Source organism: Diospyros lotus, chromosome 2 (assembly GCF_014633365.1).
Source record: "Diospyros lotus cultivar Yz01 chromosome 2, ASM1463336v1, whole genome shotgun sequence".
Taxonomy (NCBI): Eukaryota; Viridiplantae; Streptophyta; class Magnoliopsida; order Ericales; family Ebenaceae; genus Diospyros; species Diospyros lotus.
The window spans coordinates 47171547-47194276 of record NC_068339.1 but is presented as its reverse complement, the minus strand read 5'-3'; the positions used below and the strand labels follow the sequence as shown (position 1 = coordinate 47194276).

At 37.9% G+C, this 22730-nt stretch overlaps 2 protein-coding genes across 4 annotated transcripts; both read left to right on the top strand.

Annotated features, from left to right (window-relative positions):
* Window positions 1-1400: 1400 nt before the first annotated feature.
* Window positions 1401-13714, top strand: LOC127794472 (uncharacterized). The gene is made up of 2 exons (XM_052325578.1): window positions 1401-1808; window positions 13484-13714. The coding sequence occupies exon 1, from the start codon at window positions 1496-1498 to the stop codon at window positions 1766-1768; it is 273 nt and encodes a 90-aa protein (XP_052181538.1). The 5' UTR covers window positions 1401-1495; the 3' UTR covers window positions 1769-1808; window positions 13484-13714.
* A 1365-nt stretch (window positions 13715-15079) lies between these two features.
* Window positions 15080-20123, top strand: LOC127794471 (uncharacterized membrane protein At1g16860-like). Of its 3 annotated transcripts, none has more exons than XM_052325575.1 (5): window positions 15080-15545; window positions 16892-17859; window positions 18372-18527; window positions 18871-19082; window positions 19539-20123. In XM_052325575.1, the coding sequence occupies exons 2-5, from the start codon at window positions 16963-16965 to the stop codon at window positions 19729-19731; spliced, it is 1458 nt and encodes a 485-aa protein (XP_052181535.1). In that variant the 5' UTR covers window positions 15080-15545; window positions 16892-16962; the 3' UTR covers window positions 19732-20123. The 3 variants fall into 3 exon arrangements, with proteins under 3 accessions (XP_052181535.1, XP_052181536.1, XP_052181537.1); XM_052325576.1 differs by lacking the exon at window positions 15080-15545 and adding an exon at window positions 15566-15940; XM_052325577.1 differs by lacking the exon at window positions 15080-15545 and adding an exon at window positions 15964-16173.
* The last annotated feature ends 2607 nt before the right edge of the window (window positions 20124-22730 follow it).

Here is a 22730-nt window from a genome sequence, read left to right as displayed (position 1 = left end):
GGTGCTGACTCACAAAGCTCAAGGAACTCGGGATTCGGGGAACCTTGGTTCCTCGAACCCCGAAAGACAGGGAACCGAACCCAACGTCTGCCATGGGTGGTCGCCAACGCCCCCCTTGCCCGCCGGGCGCTGATGGCCATCTCCAACCCATCTTCGGCCATCAACGTTCCCCAAACCTAGCGACCGTCATGGGCGGTAGTCTCATGACGACCGCCAACGCCCCCTTCCTGGTTGCTGATGGCCGCCAGTAGACATGGCCACGGTTCATGAACCGCCGATTCCGGTTCAAGAAATCTTTGAACCTGAACCGAACCGCCCAAGGGCGGTTTGGGACGGTTCGGTTCCAGTTCCGGTTTGTGCCGGTTCGGTCAACGGTTTGGACCGGTTCGGTCAACGGTTTGAGCCAGTTCGGTCAACGGTTCCGGTTCCGGTTCAAACCGAATTTTTTTAATTTTTTTTAAATATTGTTGTATTCAATTTTGGATATGGTAACAAGTAATAAATAATTAACAATATAATTGAATAAATTGATAAATAACAAAATGAGAAGATTGAAGAAATTGAAATATTAAATGAGAGACAAAATTGAGAGAATAATAGCTTGAGACTTGAGAGAGAGAGAGAGAGAGAGAGAGTGTGTGTGAAAAATGAGTGGGGGAGGGAGGGGTATATATAGATAGGAATTATAAAATTAAAAAAAAAATTAATAAAATTGGAATTGGACCGTTGGGGGGGGTGCTGCAGGGGGGTGGGGGGGAGGGGGGTTGTTCCGGTTCCGCAGAACCGGCGGTTCCGGTTCCCCGGAACCTTGAACCGGAACCGGACCGAATTTCGCCGGTTCAGTCCGGTTCCGGTTTGGCCGGTTCCGGGTCCGGTTCCGGCCGGTCCGGTTCAATTTTGGCCATGTCTAGCCGCCACAAACCCCCCCGGCCCACTATTGATGGTCGCCTTCCTCCACTGTTAATATTATTTACACCGTGCCACCATGCCTTTTATTTAAATACACGTGTCTCTATTCTAAAGATACATCTATTTTGCACCTTTACACAATGTATTTTAATTTTAACATTATTTACATCATATCTTTAGGCATGTTTATATTCATTTTTTGATAATTTTGTGTTTAAGAATTATATACATTGTCTTCAAATATGTGATATAAGTGAGTTTAGGCTTTCAGTTTAATACATGTTCGAGTTCAGTGCTTGATTATTTCGCATTCAAATTTAATGTTCGATTTTTTTTTAGTTGCGCCGTGCCTTCAGGCATGGATTATCCCTAGTAATATATATAGACATCTCTCTCTCTCTCTCTCTATATAAATATATGGATAATTTAGCTATTTGATTTGATTTTATTTTTTGATGGGGTATTTAAAGGGTTAGGGACGATGGTATTGGTGGATGACTATTCTTCGTCGTAGGCACAAACCTCAAACGCTAATTCTCACGTGGGAGAGGGAAAATTAGGGTTCGGGTTCCAGATCCGAATTGAGATGGCGATGAGAAACCTGTACAACGAGATGAGAGGGATGAAGGTGAAGGACTTGCCGGCGCACCTGAAACCGATGTTTACCGTCGACTATGTGAAGAATTCTATCAAGAGGGGGCTGGACAACTACCACGCCAAATACATCCAAACCAGTTCCGTCGACCCTCTCTATCATGTTTGCTTTGGCGGCATGATCTTCTCTTACCTCGTCGCTCTTCCGGAGGAGCGTCGCCACCTCGAGCACCAGCAGCACGCCAAGGAACACGGGGCCCACTGATTCTACCGCTGTCTTTCCAATCGCTTGTTCCCATCAAAAGGTACTCATCCCCACTGAGACTCTCTTCGTTGATTCTATTAATTGAAAACTTATCTTTCATCTTTTTTCTTGTTTGATTTGTAAATTACCCACGAAAGGGAAAGATAAATCAACTATTCGGTGAGTTTTCTGAAGAATATTATGGGTTTGGCTACTGGAGTTGACATTAAAAACATGGCGTGACAATTTGTTTTTTTCAACGTTATTTTTGGAAACAATTCCCTATAAATTATAAACTACTATGATTAATAAAGGTGTAATCTCGACCTCCATGATCATCTCCCCACTCGTATAGCTTGGTTGTTCTGCAAATCAAAACTAATGGGAACTTGAGTTTTGAATCAAGGGTGGTTGTTTGATCATAAAAGCTACAAAATTTAAATTGTGTTGTATCAAATCTAACTTCAAGATGTAACATTTTGACTTTTCTTAATTGTCCCGAGCGCATACTTTCCTTTCTTTAATTTTTTGTTTCATCAGTTTGTAATGTATCTGTTCTTTAGTTTGATGTTTTTCCTTAATTTTGTATCCAGTTTGTATGAAGATTTAAGACACTCATGCTCTTGGCCTTGATCTTGCTCTCACCTTTCTGAAACAAAAAGGCCCTTGGTTCCTTTCTAAAAGTAGTATATGATGTTTAGGGCTTATTTGGTATACTCTATTATTATTGGAAATTTGTTATTTTTTAAAGTGGTTGCACAAGGTATTAAGGTAAGGTTTTTTCCCCCCTCGTGGAGGGATGTTTTTTGAAAAATTATTGTATTCTACAGTTGCACATCACTTATTGTTTTATCACAAGGCAACTTAAGGTGGTGAATGTTTTCCTTCATCTTGAATTGGTGGATGAATCACTTCACTGAATAGGGTCATGTTAAGCATTTGCATTCATGTTATAATTGAGTTTGTGTTTAGTTTGTTTCTTTAATTGTCCCTCCTCATCCGTAATTATAGGAAACAACACCGTATAGTGTTAGTTCCTAGTTAGGTTATGAGATAAACACAAACTGGCGGCTCTAGTGTTCCTTCCTTTGCTCTTACAATATTGAAGATATTATTATTATTATTATTATTATTATTATTATTTATCACAGTTGATCTTAAAGATGGATGAAGAAAAGTGGTTGCTTTTGATAGTTGACAGCCAATATAAAAAATTATGGGATCTTTGTGATAGCACTGTTATTTAAACTAATTTTGTTTCATGCTAAGCAAATCACAATAGAAGCTATATGCTTACTAAGGCCTTTGATAGAGAGGTCTAAAGATAAATTATTTAAAGTAAGGATTTATTTTGATGACTAAGGCTTTCATGGATCCACATTAAATGCACGCTCTACTCCATCCTAGCATTAAACTTTTGTGAATAGAAGTGCTTTGGAAGAATCATTTATGCTTGCTTTAGGTGCTTTGTATAGACTGTCTAGTATATTTCAAGACTGTTTTGCCTAGTTATGGCACAGACTCCTTAACTACGTAGGTTTCATGGTACTTGATGACCTAGTGGTAGTTTTTCTTTACTTGGAGGTAATGAGATCTAGTTAAACTGTTAAAGCATCTTGCCTAGCTTGTGTGCTCAGGCACTACCAAGAAGCATATATCTGTTCAGGTAACACAGGCATACACCTGTTAGCTCAAAATTTGACCAAGTTGGTGGCACAAATTCTTCTCCTTTTATTAAAACTTCAAATGTTTTGGGTTTTAAAATTCTTGAAATTGAGAATCCATTTGAAGATTTATGAATGCTAAAAATCCTCATTATGTCTTTTATAAATCTCCTGGATGTCAAAATTCTTGAAAGTAAGAATCCACCGGAAAAACTATGAGTGCTGCAATCCTTATTATTTTGTTATATATGTGATTTTCAACCTTTTATTTTACTAAATTTGTATTGTGTAGCAATAAACTTTTATAGTTCTCCACTTCTCCTGTGAACATGTGGGCTTTAATCAATTGCATAGGATGTATTCAACTCTTAAAAAGTTAAAAATAATATGACACTTTTGAAAGAGTGTCCAACCCATATTTTGAGGGTTGGTTTCCAACATGGAGTCCATGAATTCAGCATAGGACCTTCTTAGGAGTTGCTGCACCCCTTGGTGACATTGTCCTTCTTGTATGTGTCTCTCAATTGGAGCAGTGGAGCAAATCACACATGGTGCTGGAATTTTTAGCATACGGAGCTTGAAAAGGTCATGGTTATTGGTGCTTATTTAGGAGAACCTAGATTTTGATTAATTGGCGAGTTCTTTGTAACAGTAAGGAGTACTTGCCCTTTTCTTTAAGGGAGGGCTTGTGGGAAAATGGAAGAGAAGGGCATGCCATACCCTTGTTGCTGCTCTGTGGTTCTCTCCATCAATCATCAAGTAATAGTAGGGGTGTTCAAAAAAATCGGTGCACTGCTGAAACCGGCCAGACCGAACCAAATTGGTCGTTTTTTTTTTTTTTTGCGATCAAAAACGGTTTGGATCTTGTCCAAAACGCACAGTTTGTGGTTTGGATAGTGCCCAATAAAATAATAAAAAAAATTATAAAAAATTTATTATTATAAAAATCTAATAATCGGCAACCCCATCCTATTAATTTTTTACACTATTTTGTCTTTATTTTTTGCTCCTATTTATTTACCTTTGATTGTCTTTATTTACCAATATTTGTGTCTTTATTTACCATTTTTAAATATCATTTTTAGTAGTTTTAAGTAGCATTTCAAACCGCGGTAAACCGCACCAAATTAGACTGCAAATGCAGTGCGGTTTGGCCGCACCTAAACCAGACTAGAGGTGTCAAAAGGGCCGGGCGGCCCGCGGGCGGCCCGGCCCAGCCCGTGACGAGCCGGGCTTTGGCCCGGCCCATTACTGTTCATACGGGCCGGGCCGAGCCTGGCCTGGCCCCCATTGGGGGGGTCGGGCTGGGCCAAAGAAATTAGGCCCTCGGCCCGGCCTGTCTAAGGGCCCTGCCCTGCCCGGCCCGGCCCGTGGCCCGTTGGGCCCTTATGGGCCGGGCCCATGAGGCCCTTATGGGCCAGTAAGGCCCTTACTCATTTTTTTTTTTAATTTTGTTATTATTTAGTAATTATTTATATTGGATATTAAAAAATTTAATTTCACAATATATATAAATAATAACCATCAATTAATTTATTTAAAATTTTTAAGTTAAATTTTTTACATATTTAAATTATAAATAAACATTCTCCTTTTTATATATACATTATTTTTCATATCAATTCACAAGAAAAATTATAAGGCATATAAAATAATGAAATAATATTTAAAACTTAAGAATTAAGATAGAAAATATTTTAAAAAGAAACAAATTAATTTTTATATATGTATATATTATATGTATTATTTTTAAAAAAATTATTTAAAAAAAAAGAAAAAAAAAAAGAAAAGGGCCCGGCCTGGCCCTCTAGCCCACGGCCTGGCCCCTTTGTAGGGGGGCCGTGGGCCGGGCCCTATCAATTATAAAAGGGCTCGGCCCTTTTAGTAAAAGGGCCGGGCCGGCCCTTTTGACACCTATAAACCAGACTGCGGTCTGGTTTAGTTGGAAAACCGCACCAGCGGTTTGGCGTGTTAAAAATGATTTAAATCGGCCAAACCGCACCGTGCACACCCCTAAGTAATAGGTTATGTAGTTACTAGTCGGCATCTCCTTGTTGCTTGCTTTTTTATTCTATCCACAAATCATCAAGTAATATATTATGTTGTTATCTTTTACTTATCAATGAGTGATAAAAAGATCTTTAAACTAGAGGCATCAGGGGGATGCAACGCACATATAGAAAAGATATCAAACAAAAAGATGACAAATGAATTCTCTTAGATAGCATTGGCTGCCTTCAATGGAAGAATTAATATTTTGATGTATTACGGATCCTTGATATGCGACATTCAAAATGTTTTTTTTCTTTTTAAGTATATCCTTGCACCCATGAAACGTAGATATGCACATGTATGGATGTGACAAAGTGAACTCATGAACACACTAATTCTTAAAATATGCTGACCATAGCACCCTGGGGACATGCAAAAACTATATATATTTATGTGACATGGATAAAGATTTTATACAACTATAACTAAAATGCAATATAATAATCTTAAAATTTAGAAAATCATAATTTTCATATCGTAAGCATCAAATGTGCCATTAATACCATAATCATATGGCATGGAAGTGATAAAACAAACCAATCAGAACTACTCTCACCTTTAAGCCCCTAGTTGACCTTGTGAATCAACTGAAGCAGTAGGAAGGTGGAAAAAAAAAATGAATACTTACCAATCTAGTTAGATCTGAACATTTTTGTTATCTTTTTATGGCCCCTAAAGAAATTTTCAAAATTGTATTGTAACCCTGAAGCATATCCAGTGCATATCCTATTCTACTACATGTGAATTCCCAATGTATTGCAAGTGTCCCAAGCATAACAGCATATCCCTACCATCTCAAAAAAGTATTAATAAAAATTCATTCAAAAATATTAATAAAAAGAGGACACCTTACACAGCATGTCTCTCATGTATTGTGCCTATAAAGTGTCTGTACGCTGTACCTTTGTGAAGTATCTGTGTCCTATGCTAACACATTAAAGGTTTCGGTCTCTCTTCTCTATTTTAGGTCTGTAGTCTTACCTTTTTCTTAATCGTGGGGCTGGTTCATCACATTGAACATTGATGTCACTTTCCTAGGGATCTCAGTTAAAGGGAAACAACACAGGAAACTGTTTTAAGCATGTTATAAAGTAGTTAAATGAAATTCCCCCTTGCCCCCTTGTTTTTTTTTAAAAAAATTGGTTGGGACTTGGGTGTTTGCTTCAATCAGGTTTCAACTGGGTCGCTATACTGGTATGTATGGGAACAACTAATTTCATTTTTTTCCACCTTTTTTTGTGGCTACTCTCATACTTGTGTGTCACAACTCAAATGTGACAATGAAAACTGCCTTCTAGTTCGATGCGAATTAGAAAGTGTAGTAGGGAATTTAGAAGAAGACGAAGAAGGTAAGAGAGATTAGAAATAGAGGAAGAGAAGAGAAAACAGAGAGAGAGAGATGAAAATTGAGAGGAAAGATAGAATTCTTTTGAAATTTCACATCCTTTACAAGCCAGATCTAGATGATATTTAAGCCTCTAGCCTGGGTGCTGCCACAACAGATCCCACCCCTAATAACCAACTATTTTGTCTTTTTCCCATGCCTTTTTACACGTGGCCTCCCCCATAGAGTATCTCTAACAAACCCTCCCTACAACTGTAATATCCAAATCAATACAAATACATAAAGTAAATAAAACATAAATATATAACATAAAGGAAATGACTAAGAAGACAGTGAGAATTGTAAATAAACTGCCAATGTCGCGTCTAGATCGTAGTGTGTGATAATTGCCCCTCCCTTGAAACATTTCTCGTCCTCAAGAAATGCTAAGGAGACTGGCAGTCCTTGGGAATCGCTGAAGGAGGCTTGGCAAATATTCCCAGGTGCTGCTTCCCTTATCCTCGTGCTACCAGTTAACCCTCACCTGAATGAGAGGGACCCCATGGTTATAGATCACCCTTCAATCCAATATTGCTTCTGGTTCTTCCACCCTTTTCTTTTCCTTAGGCAATGATGGTAGTTCGGGATTGACTTGCTCCTTGCTTAACGACCTTTTTAAGAGAGACACATGGAAGATGTGATGAATTCGTGATCCTTCTAGAAGGTGCAACTAGTAGGCTACCTTTCCAACCTTAGCTATGATAGGGAATGGACCAAAATACTGGGGAGTCAACTTAGTAACCGATCCTTGAGTAATGGACCTCAAATGGGGGTGCCTCAGCCGCAGATAAACCTTCTCCCCAACCTCCACACCACATCACATCCAATCAACACCCAACACCACATCACATCCTCCTAATTGTAGCAACCTCAAGTCCACCTCAAATGCCTCTCCTTGCATCTCCCAAGTAAACCCGTGGCATACTGATTTGCTAAGTACCCTGTTGCCATTTGCCACTGTCACACTTAGGGGTTGAGTTCCTTGGAGCGGACATTTTAGCCTCTTAGCTGTTCCTTCATCAAGGAAGCTATGCGGGCTTCCACTATCAATTAGGATCAACAAATTATGATTCTTCATACTCCTGACTACTTTAATTATCTTGTTGTTAGTCACTCTTTTGAGTGCATGTAGTGATATTTCTCCATTGTTTTCTTCCAATGGTTCACCCCCATCTTCTACTTCTTTGGACCCCTCAGTTTCATCCTCCTTGTCTCCTTCCAACAATAAAATTTGCCTCTTACATTGGTGTCCGGGATGATACTTATCCCCACACTTAAAACAAAGGCCAACCAACCTTCTTTGTTCTCTTAATTGCTCCCCATGAAGCATGGTGTTGCCCCCTTGTTTCATTCCTCCTCCACTCTTGCCTACTTCTTTGTTAACATACTTGACTCCCCCACTAGCTTATCCCACCGTTAACCCCCTGTGTTGTTGTCTCTACTTCTTCATAATTGCTTCTACAATCATTTCTTGTAACCTTGCACTCTTAGTCGCTTGTTCTATTGTTTGGGGCCTAATCATCTTTACCATTGGCCTTATATCCTCACTAAGCCCACTCAAGAAGCTTGATACGAAATAAGCTATAGTGATGTGTGGGTTTTGTTGAGTCATATAGTACCTCAAATCCTCAAATCTCTTTAAGTACATCTTCACACTTCGAGTTTGTTTTAGCTTGTTGAACTCCTCAATGGTGTCTACCCTATTTCTTTCTCCAAATCGCTCACACAGTTTTGTTGCGAACTTTTCCCAGGTGAACTCATTCTGCACACTTACACACCCTAGAAACCAGGCATCAACAACCTCATTAAAGTAGGTTGCGGCGAGTGTGACTCGTTGCCCCATTGGTATGTTGTTCCACACGAAAACCCTTTCACATTTCCTCATCCACCACTGGGGTTAACCCCCTTGAAGATGGGAATTTTCATCTGGGGCATGGTGAACCTCGGGTGTTGCCTATTAGGTGCACCATTCCTATCGTTTCCCACCACTCCTTCCAACGTCTTTTTTGGGTCGACCTCTATTTCTGCATTGGCACGACCCCTATCTCCCCCATTTTTATGCAATATAGGCTCATTTCTATCTCTAGGGGGAAAGTTTTCAGCCATCCTTACTTGGTTTTGGCGTGTAAACATAACCATAAATTGTTGCAAGTTATCTTGCTGCCTTGCCATTGACCCATCTAGCCTCTGCTCCATACCTTCCAGCCTCTGCCGCATTCCTTTCAGGGCACCTTCCATCCTGCTATCCATAGCCCTAATCGCCTCTTGATTTTGGGCTTCTCCCGCCTCCATCTAACCCATCCTATTCTAAAGCTCGGCCATTGTTGACCTCACTTGCTGCAATTGCGTCTCAAAATTTCTAATGCGGGTTCCATCTGCCATCCTTCACTTCTACTCTTATGCCTAGGATCAGTGCTCTGAAACTAGTTTGTCACAACTCAAATGTGATAGTGAAATCCGCCTTCTAATTCAGTGTGAATTAGAAAGTGCAGTAGGGCATTTTGAAAAAGACGAAGAAGGTAAGAGAGATTAGAAATAGAGGAAGAGGAGAAGAGAAAATAGAGAGATGAGAACAGAGAGGAAATATAAAATTCTTCTCAAATTTTGCATGCCTTTACAAGCCGAATCTAGATGATATTTAAGCCTCTAGCCTAGGTGCTACCATAGATCCCGCCCCTAATAACTAACTCTTTTGTCTTTTTCTCAGGCTCCTTTACACGTGGCCTGCCCCATAGAATATCTCTAACAACCCCCCCCCCCTCTTACAACTGCAATATCCAAACTAATACAAATACATAAAGTAAATAAAAATAACAATCTAGCATAAAGGAAATGACTAAGGAGATAGTGCGAATTGTAAATAAGCAGCCAATGTCGCGCCAAGATCTTAGTGTGTGACAGTACCTATAGGACCTGATGTTGATGAGTTCAACATTAGGCTTCAGGTTTATGGAGTGGTCTAAGGTTCGGGTTGGAGGTAAGGCTGTGAGTTCAACAAATAGGTAAGGCTGCGAGTTCAACAAATAAGTCCTTGTAGTCTTCCAACAGTTCATCAATTAGGTGTTGAGAATGTACCTGGTCAAGTTCTCGAGGTTAGGATGTGACAGTCAAATGTACTTCCTCTTGCAATTCCTTCTCAGACACTTCCTCTATTGTCATAAGTGAGCCTTTTCCCACAACCACCAACGAGAACAATTGGGACAATTGACACCATTTGTTCTTGAACATTTTGTGCAGTTTCTTGCCCGAGATCATTTTGCAAGATTCGGTCTCCCTTCCCCCAATCAATGTCATTTTGTTTCCTCCCTTGTCAAAGGAAACCTCCATTCTATTGAAGTCAAAACTTATGGGGTTTACCCCCTTCATCCAGTTAACACCCAACACCACATCACATCCTCCTAATTGTAGCAGCCTCAAGTTTGCCTCAAATTCCTCTCCTTGCATCTCCCAAGTAAACCCATGGCATACTAATTTGCTAAGTACCTTGCTGCCATTTGCCACTGTCGCACTTAGAGGTTGAGGTCCTTGGAGCGGGCATTTTAGGCTCTTAGCTGTTCCTTCATCAAGGAAGCTATGCATGCTTCCACTATTAATTAAGATCAACAAGTTATGATTCTTCATACTCTCAGCTACTTTAATTATCTTGTTGTTAGTCACTCATTTGAGTGCATGTAGTGATATTTCTCCATTGTTTTCTTCCAATGGTTCACCCCCATCTTCTACTTCTTCTTTGGACCCCTCATGTGGAGAATAAAATAAATCAGTGTCATTATTAGTTACATCCGAGATAATGCTCCTAAATATTCGAAGCATTCAAAGCTAGAAATAAGGCCGAATACCTCTCCTATTTGTCAGCTGGTTATTTATGTTTTGCAAATAGATAATGTGTAAATTTAAATAGATTAGATTTTGTACTTATAGATGGATTAGAATTGTACATTAGGTAGGACTTTTATTTCCCAATCATGTATATATTGAGCCTATCAAATCAAATCGAGAATTATTCTCTTCTCTCAATTAATTCTACACCTCAATTTCATCCTCCTCGTCTCCTTCTAGCAGTAAAATTTGCCTCTTACATTGGTGTCCAGGATGATACTTATCCCCACACCTAAACCAAAGGCCATGTGACCTTCTTTGTTCTCTTAATTGCTCCCCATAAGGCATGGTGCTGCCCCTTGTTTCATTCCTCCTCCACTCTTGCCTACTTTCCTATTAACATACTTGACTCCCCCACTAGCTGATCCCACTGTTAACCCCTTGTGTTGTTGTTCTCTACTTCTTCATAAGTGCTTCTACAATCATTTCTTGTAACCTTGCACTCTCAGTCGCTTGTTCTACTATTTGGAGTCTGTTCATCTTTACCATTGGCCTTATATCCTCACTAAGCCCACTCAAGAAGCTTGATACGGAATAAGCTTCAGTGAGGTGTGGGTTTTGTTGAGTCATATAGGGCCTCAGATCCTCAAATCTCTTTAAGTACATCTTCACACTTCGAGTTTGTTTTAGCCTGTTGAACTCCTCAATGGTGTCTACCCTATTTATTTCTCCAAATCGCTCACACAATTTGGCTGCGAACTCCTCCCAGGTGAACTCATTTTGCACACTTACACACCCCTGAAACCAGGCATCAACAGTCTCATTAAAGTAGGTTGCGGCGAGTGTGACTCGTTGCCTCATTGGTATGTTGTTCCACACGAAAACTCTCTCACATTTCCTTATCTACCATCAAGGGTTAACCCCCTCGAAGATAGGAATTTTCATCCGGGGCATGATGAACCTCGGGTGCTGCCCATTAGGCGCACCATTCCTATCGTTTCCCACCACTCCTTCCAATGTCTCCTTTGGGTTGACCTCCATTTCTGCATTTGCACGACCCCTATCTCCCCCATTTCTATGCAATATAGGTTCATTTCTATCTCTAGGGAGAAAGTTTTCAGCCATCCTTACCTGCTTTTGGCGTGTGAACATAACCATAAATTGTTGTATGTCATCTCGCAGCCTTGCCATTGACCCATCTAGCCTCACTCCATACCTTCTAGCCTCTGCCCCATTCCTTCCAGGGCACCTTCCACCCTACTATCCATAGCCCTAATCGCCTCTCGGTTTTGGGCTTCTCCCGCCTCCGCCTGACCCATCCTATTCTAAAGCTCAGCCATCGTTGAGCTCACTTGTTGCAATTGCGTCTCAAAATTTCTCATGCGGGTTCCGTCTGCCATCCTTCACTTCTACTATTATGCCTAGAATTGGTGCTCTGATATCAGTTTGTCACAACTCAAATGCGACAATGAAATCCGCCTTCTAATTCAGTGTGAATTAGAGAGTGCAATAGGGAATTTAGAAGAAGATGAAGAACGTAAGAGAGATTAGAAATAGAGGAAGAGAAGAGAAAACAGAGAGGAAAGATAGAATTCTTTTGAAATTTCACATCCTTTACAAGCCAAATCTAGAGGATATTTAAGCCTTTAGCCTAGGTGCTGCCACAATAGATCCCCACCCCTAATAATCAACTATTTTGTCTTTTTCCCAGGCCCCTTTACACGTGCCCTACCCCATAGAATATCTCTAACTACCCCCCCCCCCCCCTCTTTACTGCCCCATAGAATATCTCTAACAACTCCCCCCCCCCCTCTTTACTGCTGTAATATCCAAACCAATACAAATACATAAAGTAAATAAAACATAACAATATAACATAAAGGAAATGACTAAGAAGACAATGAGAATTGTAAATAAGCTGCCAATGTCGTGCCAAGATCTTAGTGTGTGACACCGTGTACTATGAATGGTTGGTTGGTGCTACATCCGAAACCCTGTATAGATCTACTTGTGGATTGGATTGAGAACAAACCAAGAGTTGTTTAAATAATTGTATACCTACTACTGCCTTAAATTGAATGTAGCTTTTCTTGTGTTGGTTAGGCATTAACCTTCTAGAAAATCTGCATTTGATTGATTTATTCTGAAGTGACTGAGTAAAGAGCTGCCTGAGTCTAGACAAAATACACACAAATGTGTTGCAGGACCAACAAGTGGCCCGTGGAAACCTCACTGACGATATGAAACTGAAAGAGACATTGTCTTAAATCCCTGGTCTGTTGTAGAAGTATGTTGGTCGATCAAAGTTGCTGGTGTTTTAGGCATATTTGTTTATTCTTAGCTGTAGGAATTTGCTTGCATGCATGCAGGACTAGATAGGGGAAAAGTATTGCATTAAGATTCTATGTTGATAGCACTAATATTCTACATAAAAGGTTTCTGTGTGTCACTGTAGAGTTTAGGCTACTGCATACCAATGTTATATTCCATATTATCATTCGAATTTGATCATCCTATAATTTAGTTTATCTCTGTACTCGTACATGGGAGTGAATCGGTTTATTGGTTCCCTCTAATCTGCGAGCTTGCAGAAAGATTCTCTCATGCCACTGGTGTGTTTACACGGGTGGAGAGATTTTTATATGGCGTTGATCTATTACAATAAAATGCATGGAAAAGTTGGTGGTATTGATCTGCCGATTTCTACTTTCTACTAAAGTTTTCTGGCAATTTATAATTTTGTCATCATTGCATTAAAAATGATCTTAATGAATACTTATTCTTGGCTTAATGTGTCTGTTTACCTTTTGCGTGCAGGTTCTACAAAGTTTTTGAGTGGTTAGTTCCATGAAGGATAAGTCTATGGAATGCTTTTCTTTAATTTGCATGTACCCTATTGGACACTGATGTGTAATGTGGGGGCAGCATTGACTGAGAAATAAGATACGCTGTTCTGATAATGTCGACAGAATGAACTGTTGCATTTTCTATTCCTCAATATCTGCACTGTTGGCATCTTACATTCTTTTAATTGGACCTTTTGAGACATTTTTCTTGGCTGAATATTGCAAGCTAATCTGTTTTAGATGGTTGATATGATCACGTTTGTGGTTTCATGCTTCACTCTTGATTGTTACCAAGGGATTGAAAATCAAATGTGTGTTTCTTAAATTAATAGTCAAGAGACTGCGTGATGATTGATGAAGCCAGGGCACCTCTTTCACTTTATAATGGATGGATGGATGGTGTCGCTTTAAATTTGTTGAGTTGGATTAATAAGTGGAGAAGAAAGATAATCAAGCGTGTTTTTTTTTTTTTTTTATTGAATTGGAAATGGGTGGATGGCGTTGGCAGGCAGAGTGCTTATGGGTAATATGTATCGAGTATGATGCGTAATTATCAGTCACAGCTCGGTTGGAGTATAATGTGGGCAACAAATACTAAACGAGTTCATTGCATCTCCTTTGTTTCTTCCTTTGTGGATCCAAATTAAAATTATATATACTGTTTGTTTGTTCATGATTCATGATGATTGGTGATGGGCAACCAAAATATTACTCTTCTGCAAAGAGGAGGGTATTGTATTGTGTTGTGTTGCATTTCAAACATTTCTTTGTTGTCATGATGACTTGGTAGCCAGTTGCTTTCTGTTGAAAGGAGGCAAATGGCAAGAGAAAGACCGATTGCATCATGTCATGTCATGCGTGTGAATGATAAAAGAGACATGGAAGAAGACGAGGACGAAGAGAGACAATTTGCAAAAGAGCTTTCACTCACCTGCTTGCTCATCATCAGCTATAATTTCGTCCATTGGTGGGTTGATTTGCATCAGTATCATATACAAGGATATGGTTAAAAGTTTTGGGCATATAGTAGTAGGTTTAAGTAAGTCTTGGATAAACTCCATTTTTAAAAGTTAAAAACTGGTATCATGGAAGGTGTGGGACCCTGTTGGGAAAATGATGGATTGGGAAAAGAAATTTTGGGTCAAAATAATTAGACGTAAAATGAATGAATAAATAAATAATGTATTGTTGGCACGACTTTATTATGAGGGTTTTTAGTACTCAATTCTTTGATTTTCTACCAATTCGAGTTATATTTCGAGGGTATAATTAATGTATACTTGCTAATTACTTCAACTCATCCACAGTATTAAGTATTAATATATAAATATAATAATAATATAATTCCAACTAGTCAAAGCAAAGCTTCCAACCTCAACTTGAAAGCGAAGCGAATCCCCTGAGATCCAGACACAGTCTCTTCTCGGCTGTGTTTGGATTGTAATATATAACTTGGGCGTGGTACCTGGGAATTTTGCCCCAAAATCAAAGGGTGAATTTGTCGCCATTTGCCACCACCCGAAATGGACAACTGATGAAGATAAGAGAGAGAGAGAGAGAGAGAGTGGCGTGGAGGAGGGGGAAGGAGAGTAGTGTGTGTTGTTTTCACCTTTTCTTCTATTTTCTTTTCTCTCTCTCTCACTCCAATCAATTGAGGAGTAGTGTGTGTTCGTTTTCACCTTTTCTTCTATTTTCTTTTCTATCTCTCACTCCAAGCAATTCTCTCTCTCTCTTCTCTCTCTCTCTCTCTCTCTCAATAATTAACAATTATATTTGTAGCTTGAAAAAATGATCTTAGGATGTGGGTTTTGTAGCCAATAGCCGGACTGAGAGAGAGAGGGAGGGAGAATCCAGCGGTAGTTACGCCTGTAGTTTGAGGCTCCCTGTGAGAGAGAGAGAGAGAGAGAGAGAGATCCGACAGCAAGCAGATTTTCCAACTTACACGGCTTCTCTATTAAGCCCATCCATCATGTCTCCCTGTCTCCATCCTCAGCTTTTCCGCTCCACTCTGATGTTTTCTACTACTTTCTCAGGTAACTCCAAACTTCCTTTCCTTCTCTTCCCATTTCCCATTCTTCTTCAATTCTTTCTTATTTTTTTCCCTGATCTTCTTCCCTGTGCCATATATTTGTTTTTACTTTGATTTGGGCCGTCGTGTTTTGCGGTCCAAGTGTCTCCCAAAATTGGGGCTTTCAAACACTGGCCATTTTTCAGATGAAATCTGTTTGTATCGCCTGGATGTGTGCTTTTTCTGCCTGTTTTTTGAGTGTAGCTTCAAATGGGATTTTTAAATCTTGGATCTGTGAATTGACTCGGGGTTTTGACTTAAGAGTTAGGTAAATCTGGGGAATTTCAACAACAATTCTTGCTTGGGGAGCCTTTCCAGGGCTAGTTGCCTGGATTTTGATTACCTTCTGACGCTGACAAGGTTTAACTGTCATGTCTCTTGATTTGTTGCCCATGTTATTCTCAACAGTTTAAATCGTGTTCCCTTGTACCTTTTAATTTTCTGATCCTTTGCTTATTGGGTTTTGGGTCTGGATTTCTTCCTATATCTGGCTTCCACACTCTATCTTCTTGTCTGTAACGACTTCAACAGATCCCGTTCTTCACGTTGGTGCTAGTATTTTCCTTTTCCACGCAATTTCTTCAGCACTTGGTGTATGATTTTTATGCCTATTTATTTGTTCTTGCAATTTGCATTTTGCAGAATATATTCCCTGTCTGGTTTTTCTTATCCTCTTCTTTCCTTTTTCCCTTTATGTGCTTCTGTTGTGTTCAAATATGTTTGGACTTAAACATTGCCTTCTATTTTTTGCTTGATTTTCTACTTGTCTGGATCCACATTTCAGTATTTTCTTCTAGTTTGGTGTAAATGTTGATCACTTTTAGGATACTTTTTTTCTTTTTTTTCTTTTTGGTGTTGTTCTAAACTTTGAATTATTGGTTACTTCCTTACAATCATAAATTTCGCAGACTATCAAAAAATGAAGTTTGGAATGTTTCTTGAGGTAAAAATGGGGATATTTGTTGGGCTCCCTTTTCAGTGAGATCTGTCTGAACTTGGTATCTGTTCTCTTCTGTGGTGAATGTTAGAATTCTAAGACCGTATCACTTTTATGATATTTGTTGGGCTCCATGTCTGCTTCCGTCCAATTTGTCCTTTTGAGTGAATTATGCTGTAGCTACTTGTTGGGGCCTTCTCCAATCTTTCTTTTTTGTTGTGTTCATGTGTCTGTGTGTTTGAGAGACTTGCCAATATTTCCGGCTCTCGTTGTTGGTTCTTAATATACAACTGTTTGTTAGTGATTTCTTTTCCGGGAAGGTTTTGATTGTGAAACAGTTACTAAACTGATTACATTTGTTTCATTCTTCTTAGGGTTCTGAGTTTCACAACGAACATACTACAAGTGGGATTTTCCTTTTGCTGTTGCGCTGTGAAGAATCCTGATGGGTTCAAGATTCCCATCTCATCAGCTCAGCAATGGCCTTTATGTATCAGGAAGGCCAGAGCAGCCAAAAGAAAGGACTCCAACTATGAGCTCAGTTGCCATGCCCTATACTGGAGGTGATATCAAAAAGTCAGGAGAACTTGGCAAAATGTTTGATATCCCAATGGAAGGCTCTAAGTCAAGAAAATCTGGACCCATAACTGGTCCTTCTTCAAGGACTGGATCTTTTGCAGGTGCATCCTCACATTCAGGACCAATCTCTAGTGCTGCCGCTAGGGCTGGCTATTCCATGTCTGATACTGTATCTTCTGCTGGTATGTCCGGTTTTACTTCTGTAAAAAAGTCTAATTCTGGACCACTGAATAAGCATGGGGAACCCATAAAGAAGTCATCCGGTCCTCAATCTGGTGGAGTAACACCAGGTTCCCGCCAAAACTCAGGCCCTCAACCTCCAGTGCTACCTGCAACAGGTCTCATTACATCCGGTCCAATTTCTTCTGGCCCACTGAATTCCTCTGGGGCGACTAGGAAGGTTTCTGGTCCTCTAGACTCAATGGGATCAGTCAAAGTACATGGTTCATCTTATGCAAACAACCAGGCTGTGACAACTCTTACCCAAGATGATGATTATTCATTTAAGAGGAATTTTCCAAAGCCAATTCTCTGGGCATTGATTCTGCTATTTGTGATGGGGTTCATTGCTGGTGGTTTCATTCTTGCTGCAGTCCACAATGCTATTCTCCTTATTGTTGTTGTAGTTTTATTTGCTATGGTTGCTGCATTATTCACTTGGAATAGTTGTTGGGGTAGAAAGGCTATTGTAGGTTTTGTTGCCCAATACCCAGATTCTGAGCTTAGAACAGCAAAGAACGGACAGTATGTGAAGGTCTCTGGGGTATGTACTTCCGTCTTTCCCCTTGTTTTTGGCTAAATGATGCATGAACTAGTGATTGTATCTTTGGTCATTTAACTTTCTTGCATAAGTTTTTGGGGACTAATTCTGGTTTGGATATTATAGGTAAAGACTTTATAAAGAGAGAGAGAGAGGAGGTACAAGAGTTTGAGCATGTAAATTGCGATGGATTATATACCAAATATACAGATACCAAGTAAAACTAAAAATCTAACTTGAACTTTTTCTTGTGCAAGTTTCAGAAGTATGATAAAAACATTTTGATATTTGCTTCAATGGATTGCTATATATACTATTTAATTACAGAAAAGAGTGAAGTATTTTGAAATTTTACCGAGATGCATTAATTGAGTGCTAAATTTGTATGGGTTTTGAGTCGGTCATATTATTTTGCATGCTATAGATGAATACATGTATATACTGCATCTTCTTCTGTACACTTAATTGATATCATTTAGAAGTTTTTAACCATGTGGTTGGTTATTTTCTTGAAGGTGGTGACGTGTGGAAATGTGCCTCTTGAGTCGTCTTTCCAAAAGGTTCCTAGATGTGTCTATACTTCTACAAGTTTATATGAGTATCGAGGATGGGACTCTAAGCCTGCTAACCCTACTCATCGCCGTTTTACATGGGGGCTGAGATCATCAGAAGTGAGTTTCTGAAAGTTCAGTTCGTAATCTTGGCGGATGGATTATAATCTCTAATAATTTTTTTCTTTCTGCCTAGGTCTTAACAAAATTTGTAGACTTTTACAGTTAATGAATAATCAAACCTTCCTATTTACCGTAAATAAGTCAAAGACTCGTAGCATTGATATATTGCCTCATCTCAGTATGGAGTGTGAATAGGTATAGATGACTACTTTTAATTGCTGCCACCTTCAAGGTGTCCTAAATGTTTTTATAACATCTATAGAAACTTTCTAGTGTTTTCTTTTTGGCACTGCTAGGTTTGACTGTGTTAACGTGGATTTCTATTTACCTTTCTTGGCAGAGGCATGTGGTTGACTTCTACATCTCTGATTTCCAGTCTGGGTTGAGAGCGTTAGTTAAGACTGGGTATGGTGCGAGGGTGACCCCTTACGTGGACGAATCTATTGTTGTTGATGTCAATCCTTTGAATAATGATTTATCACCAGAATTCATGAGGTGGTTGGGAGAGAGGAATCTTTCAAGTGATGATCGAGTAATGAGATTGAAAGAAGGGTAAGATTTCTGTTTGCACATCCCCCTTTTTCATGTTTGGACCCAAAACAGTGAATTATTTGAAACATTCTATATCTCTTATTCTCGTGGACTATATTAGGTTGGCGTATGCATTAAGGCCTTCAGAATTTCACATCTGTTAGTGTAAGTTGTAGAGGGCGAGCCTTGGTAATAAAAGTAAAGTTGCTCCTTTTTTGACCAGAAGATCACAGGTTTAAGATGTAGAAACAGCGTCCTTTCTCCCGAGCCTTGCAAAGTGGAGAGTCTCGTGCACTGGGAACGGCCTTTATCAGTGTAGTTGTAGTCTGGAATCGTAACTGCTATACATAGAACGAATTCACATAATCACATAACAAAGAAACCCTTGTGAGGAAAGAAGCTGTTGGTGTGCATGCATATGTTGTTTCTGCATTCCCTGTTGACCTTGTGAATTGCTAATTTTGGTTTGTTTGTTAGGTACATCAAAGAAGGGAGCACGGTTAGTGTGATAGGAGTTGTTCAGAGGAATGACAATGTGCTTATGATCGTCCCTCCACCGGAGCCATTGAACACAGGATGCCAATGGGCTCAGTGTATCCTTCCAGCAAGTCTTGAGGGTATCGTATTGAGATGTGAGGATGTATCAAAGATCGATGTCATACCCGTGTAGACGACAGCACAGGGCTGCGCAAAAACTGGCTTGTTCGCTCTCTCCAATGTATAGAATAGACAAATGGTGGTTGTAACAACTGGTGTGGTGGCAAAACTGTTGTATGTGGTTCATGTTGTTTTGAGGAGTGGTGGTGGTGGTGGTGGTGGTAACAATTGGTGTATAGCTTTTATAGGGGTTGGTTGTTCTCAAAGTCACAGAGACCTTGAAAGGTTTTGTAATGGGGGGTTGTTTGGTTAGGGATTTGTAGGAATGGAAAAATTATAATAGAGCAGGAGATTTGTTTTAATTGTTTAAAATGGGAGGAGATTATATGGATATGATGTGTTACTGGGTGCGTGTTGTAACTCAATACTTTTGTCCTGTAATGTCACGTCCTTTTTGTGTGGTTACATGATTTTTTTTATTATTTTAATTATATATTTATATTTTTAAATTAATTTAACTCTTATATTTTGATATATAAAAAAAAATTATATGTCATAATAATTGTTAATTTAACTCAAAAATGCACCTATAAGAGTGTATTTGAAATAATGAAAAGTTTAAGAATTTTTTTTATATGCTAAAATACATGGATTAATTTGATTTAAAAATACAGTTACGATGATGTAATCAAAATAACAAAGAGTTTAGATAGTATTTTTTTCTTGTTTCAGTTTTTAGTTTTGAATTTATTTATTTATTTATGAGTTTTGAGTATATTTTGAGATTTTTAAAAACATGTTATTTTTATTATTCTAAAAAATTATTTTTTTAAGATAAAAAACTAGAAAATGAGATTGTTTTGAAATTTTGAAAAAAAAATATTTTATAATATTTTATTCAATAAATTTGATTATTAAATAATAAAATTAACTCTTTTTAATATAATTTTTATATTAAATATTATTATATGTGTAATACACTTAATAATATATTATATATTATTCTATATTTTTAATTATAATATATATTATATTTTTAAAATTTTAAATAAATATATAATTTTATTTTCTAAATTTAAGAATTTTTTTTTTCTATTCTCTATGGCGCTTGCATCTTTTTCGTCGTCTATAACCACCTCTAGCTAGAAATTCACACGATTATAACTTATGTTACACGAAAATAAACAAAAAATAGACATAAATAGAGTCTGAAACGAGAATATAAAATGTTTCAAAAATGAGGAAACGACTCTTACGAGGTATTTTCGTGCAACATTGATTATAATCTACTATTAGAAAGGCCAAGTCATGGGGTTAACATATAAAAAATGGGCCAAATTTAAAGTTTGAATTTTTATTTTCATAGATATAATTTTTAATTTTTAGCCAAAATACAAAGGCCGGTGATTTTCGACGATCAGAGGCCTCGAGTGCTTTCACCATAGGCGTCGGTCTTTATTCCTCTGCCATGACTATCGTTTGGATGTTGCTTGGCCATCGACATCATCAAGGCATCATTGCTGGCTTCATGTGACTGCCAACGATGGAGGATGAAAAAGAAAAGAGGAGTCGGTGACGACAATGGTGGCGGTCAAGGTCGATGGTAACTTGAGAAGGAAAGGAAGAGAAGAGAGAGAGAAAAATGATGCGTTATGTGCGATAATGGATTTGGGATAAGGATTGAGTTTGTTTTCCGTACTTTGGTATCTTTAGCTAATTTTGGTTAAAAACACCTAAAATAACATTTTGTTTTGAGTTTTCTTTATATTTTTTTATTTTTAAGAATAGCAAAATAAATGTATTTTCAGCAAAGAGAATAGGGTCATTAAAATACAAAGAAAACTCAAAACAGATTGAAAACAATAAAGAAAACATGATCTTAGGTTGTTGTATGAAAAAAATATTAAAATATAATAATTAAATTGACTCAAAAATATAAATACATAGATATAATTAGAATAATAAAAAATTTAAATAATTCAAAAAAACTGTAAACAAATACAAAAATATGAACTTGGCCTTTTATTATTTTAAATACAGAGAGAGAGAGAGAGAGTCCCCCATCCCATGTCTTCATTTCTTAGTGCCTGCGGCATATTTTCCCATTATTATTATTTATTACTGTTGGCTGGAATTTAAATAATTTGTTTAGATTATTTTAAAAAATGTAAATTTTAATTTAAACTTTTGAATTCTCTATTTTTTAAAAAAAGTACAAGTTACGAGATCGATATCTCATTTAATAATAGTAACACATTGAGGTGTTCAAGTTTTATATTTCTTTTTCATTTGTGACGATATCTCATTCATATCCAGTTCATAAGTTATTTCTTTAATCTTAAATCACAAGGAACACTCTTTATCAACGGTTCGGATTGATTTGGTTCTATAAGAATTCAGTAATCGAAATATTTTTAACGGTTTCGAAAAAATAAGAATCGTAAGTGAACCATTACATATATAAAACCAAACTATGACCAATCCGTCGCATCGGACCGGTTTCGATTATATCTAATTAACATTTAGCTTCTAAATATTTTCACAAAATATGAAATTACAAATAAATTTGTTAATTAAAATAAATCCATAAGTTCATTAATTCTTCAAAGCTTAAAGTAAAAGTAGAACAACATAATTCATAAACTATCTCATCAAATTAGATTGCATCGACCATTTAGTATAGTAATAACGCATAAAAGTCTAGAAATAAAAGAGTTCATGAATAATAATAACCAACAAAAAAAAAGAAGAAATAAACAAAAACTAGCAGATTAAAATTGCAAGTAATAATATATTTATGCGTATGTACATATATACCAAAAAAATTATAATAATATATATATAAGTATAATATCGGTTTCGGTTTGATTCGAATCATGGTTTAAAAAGAAAAACCAGTAACCAAATCAAATATATCGGTTCTTAATTTTTTAGAACCAGAACCTAACCGTTGAACCATAGAATCAATCCAAAAGGCATGGTTTGATTTGGTTTACCGATTTTTGGATATTTTTTGACACCCCTAGCACTTTCCATTCATTTCATGTACAAAGCAAAAAAAGAAAATGATTG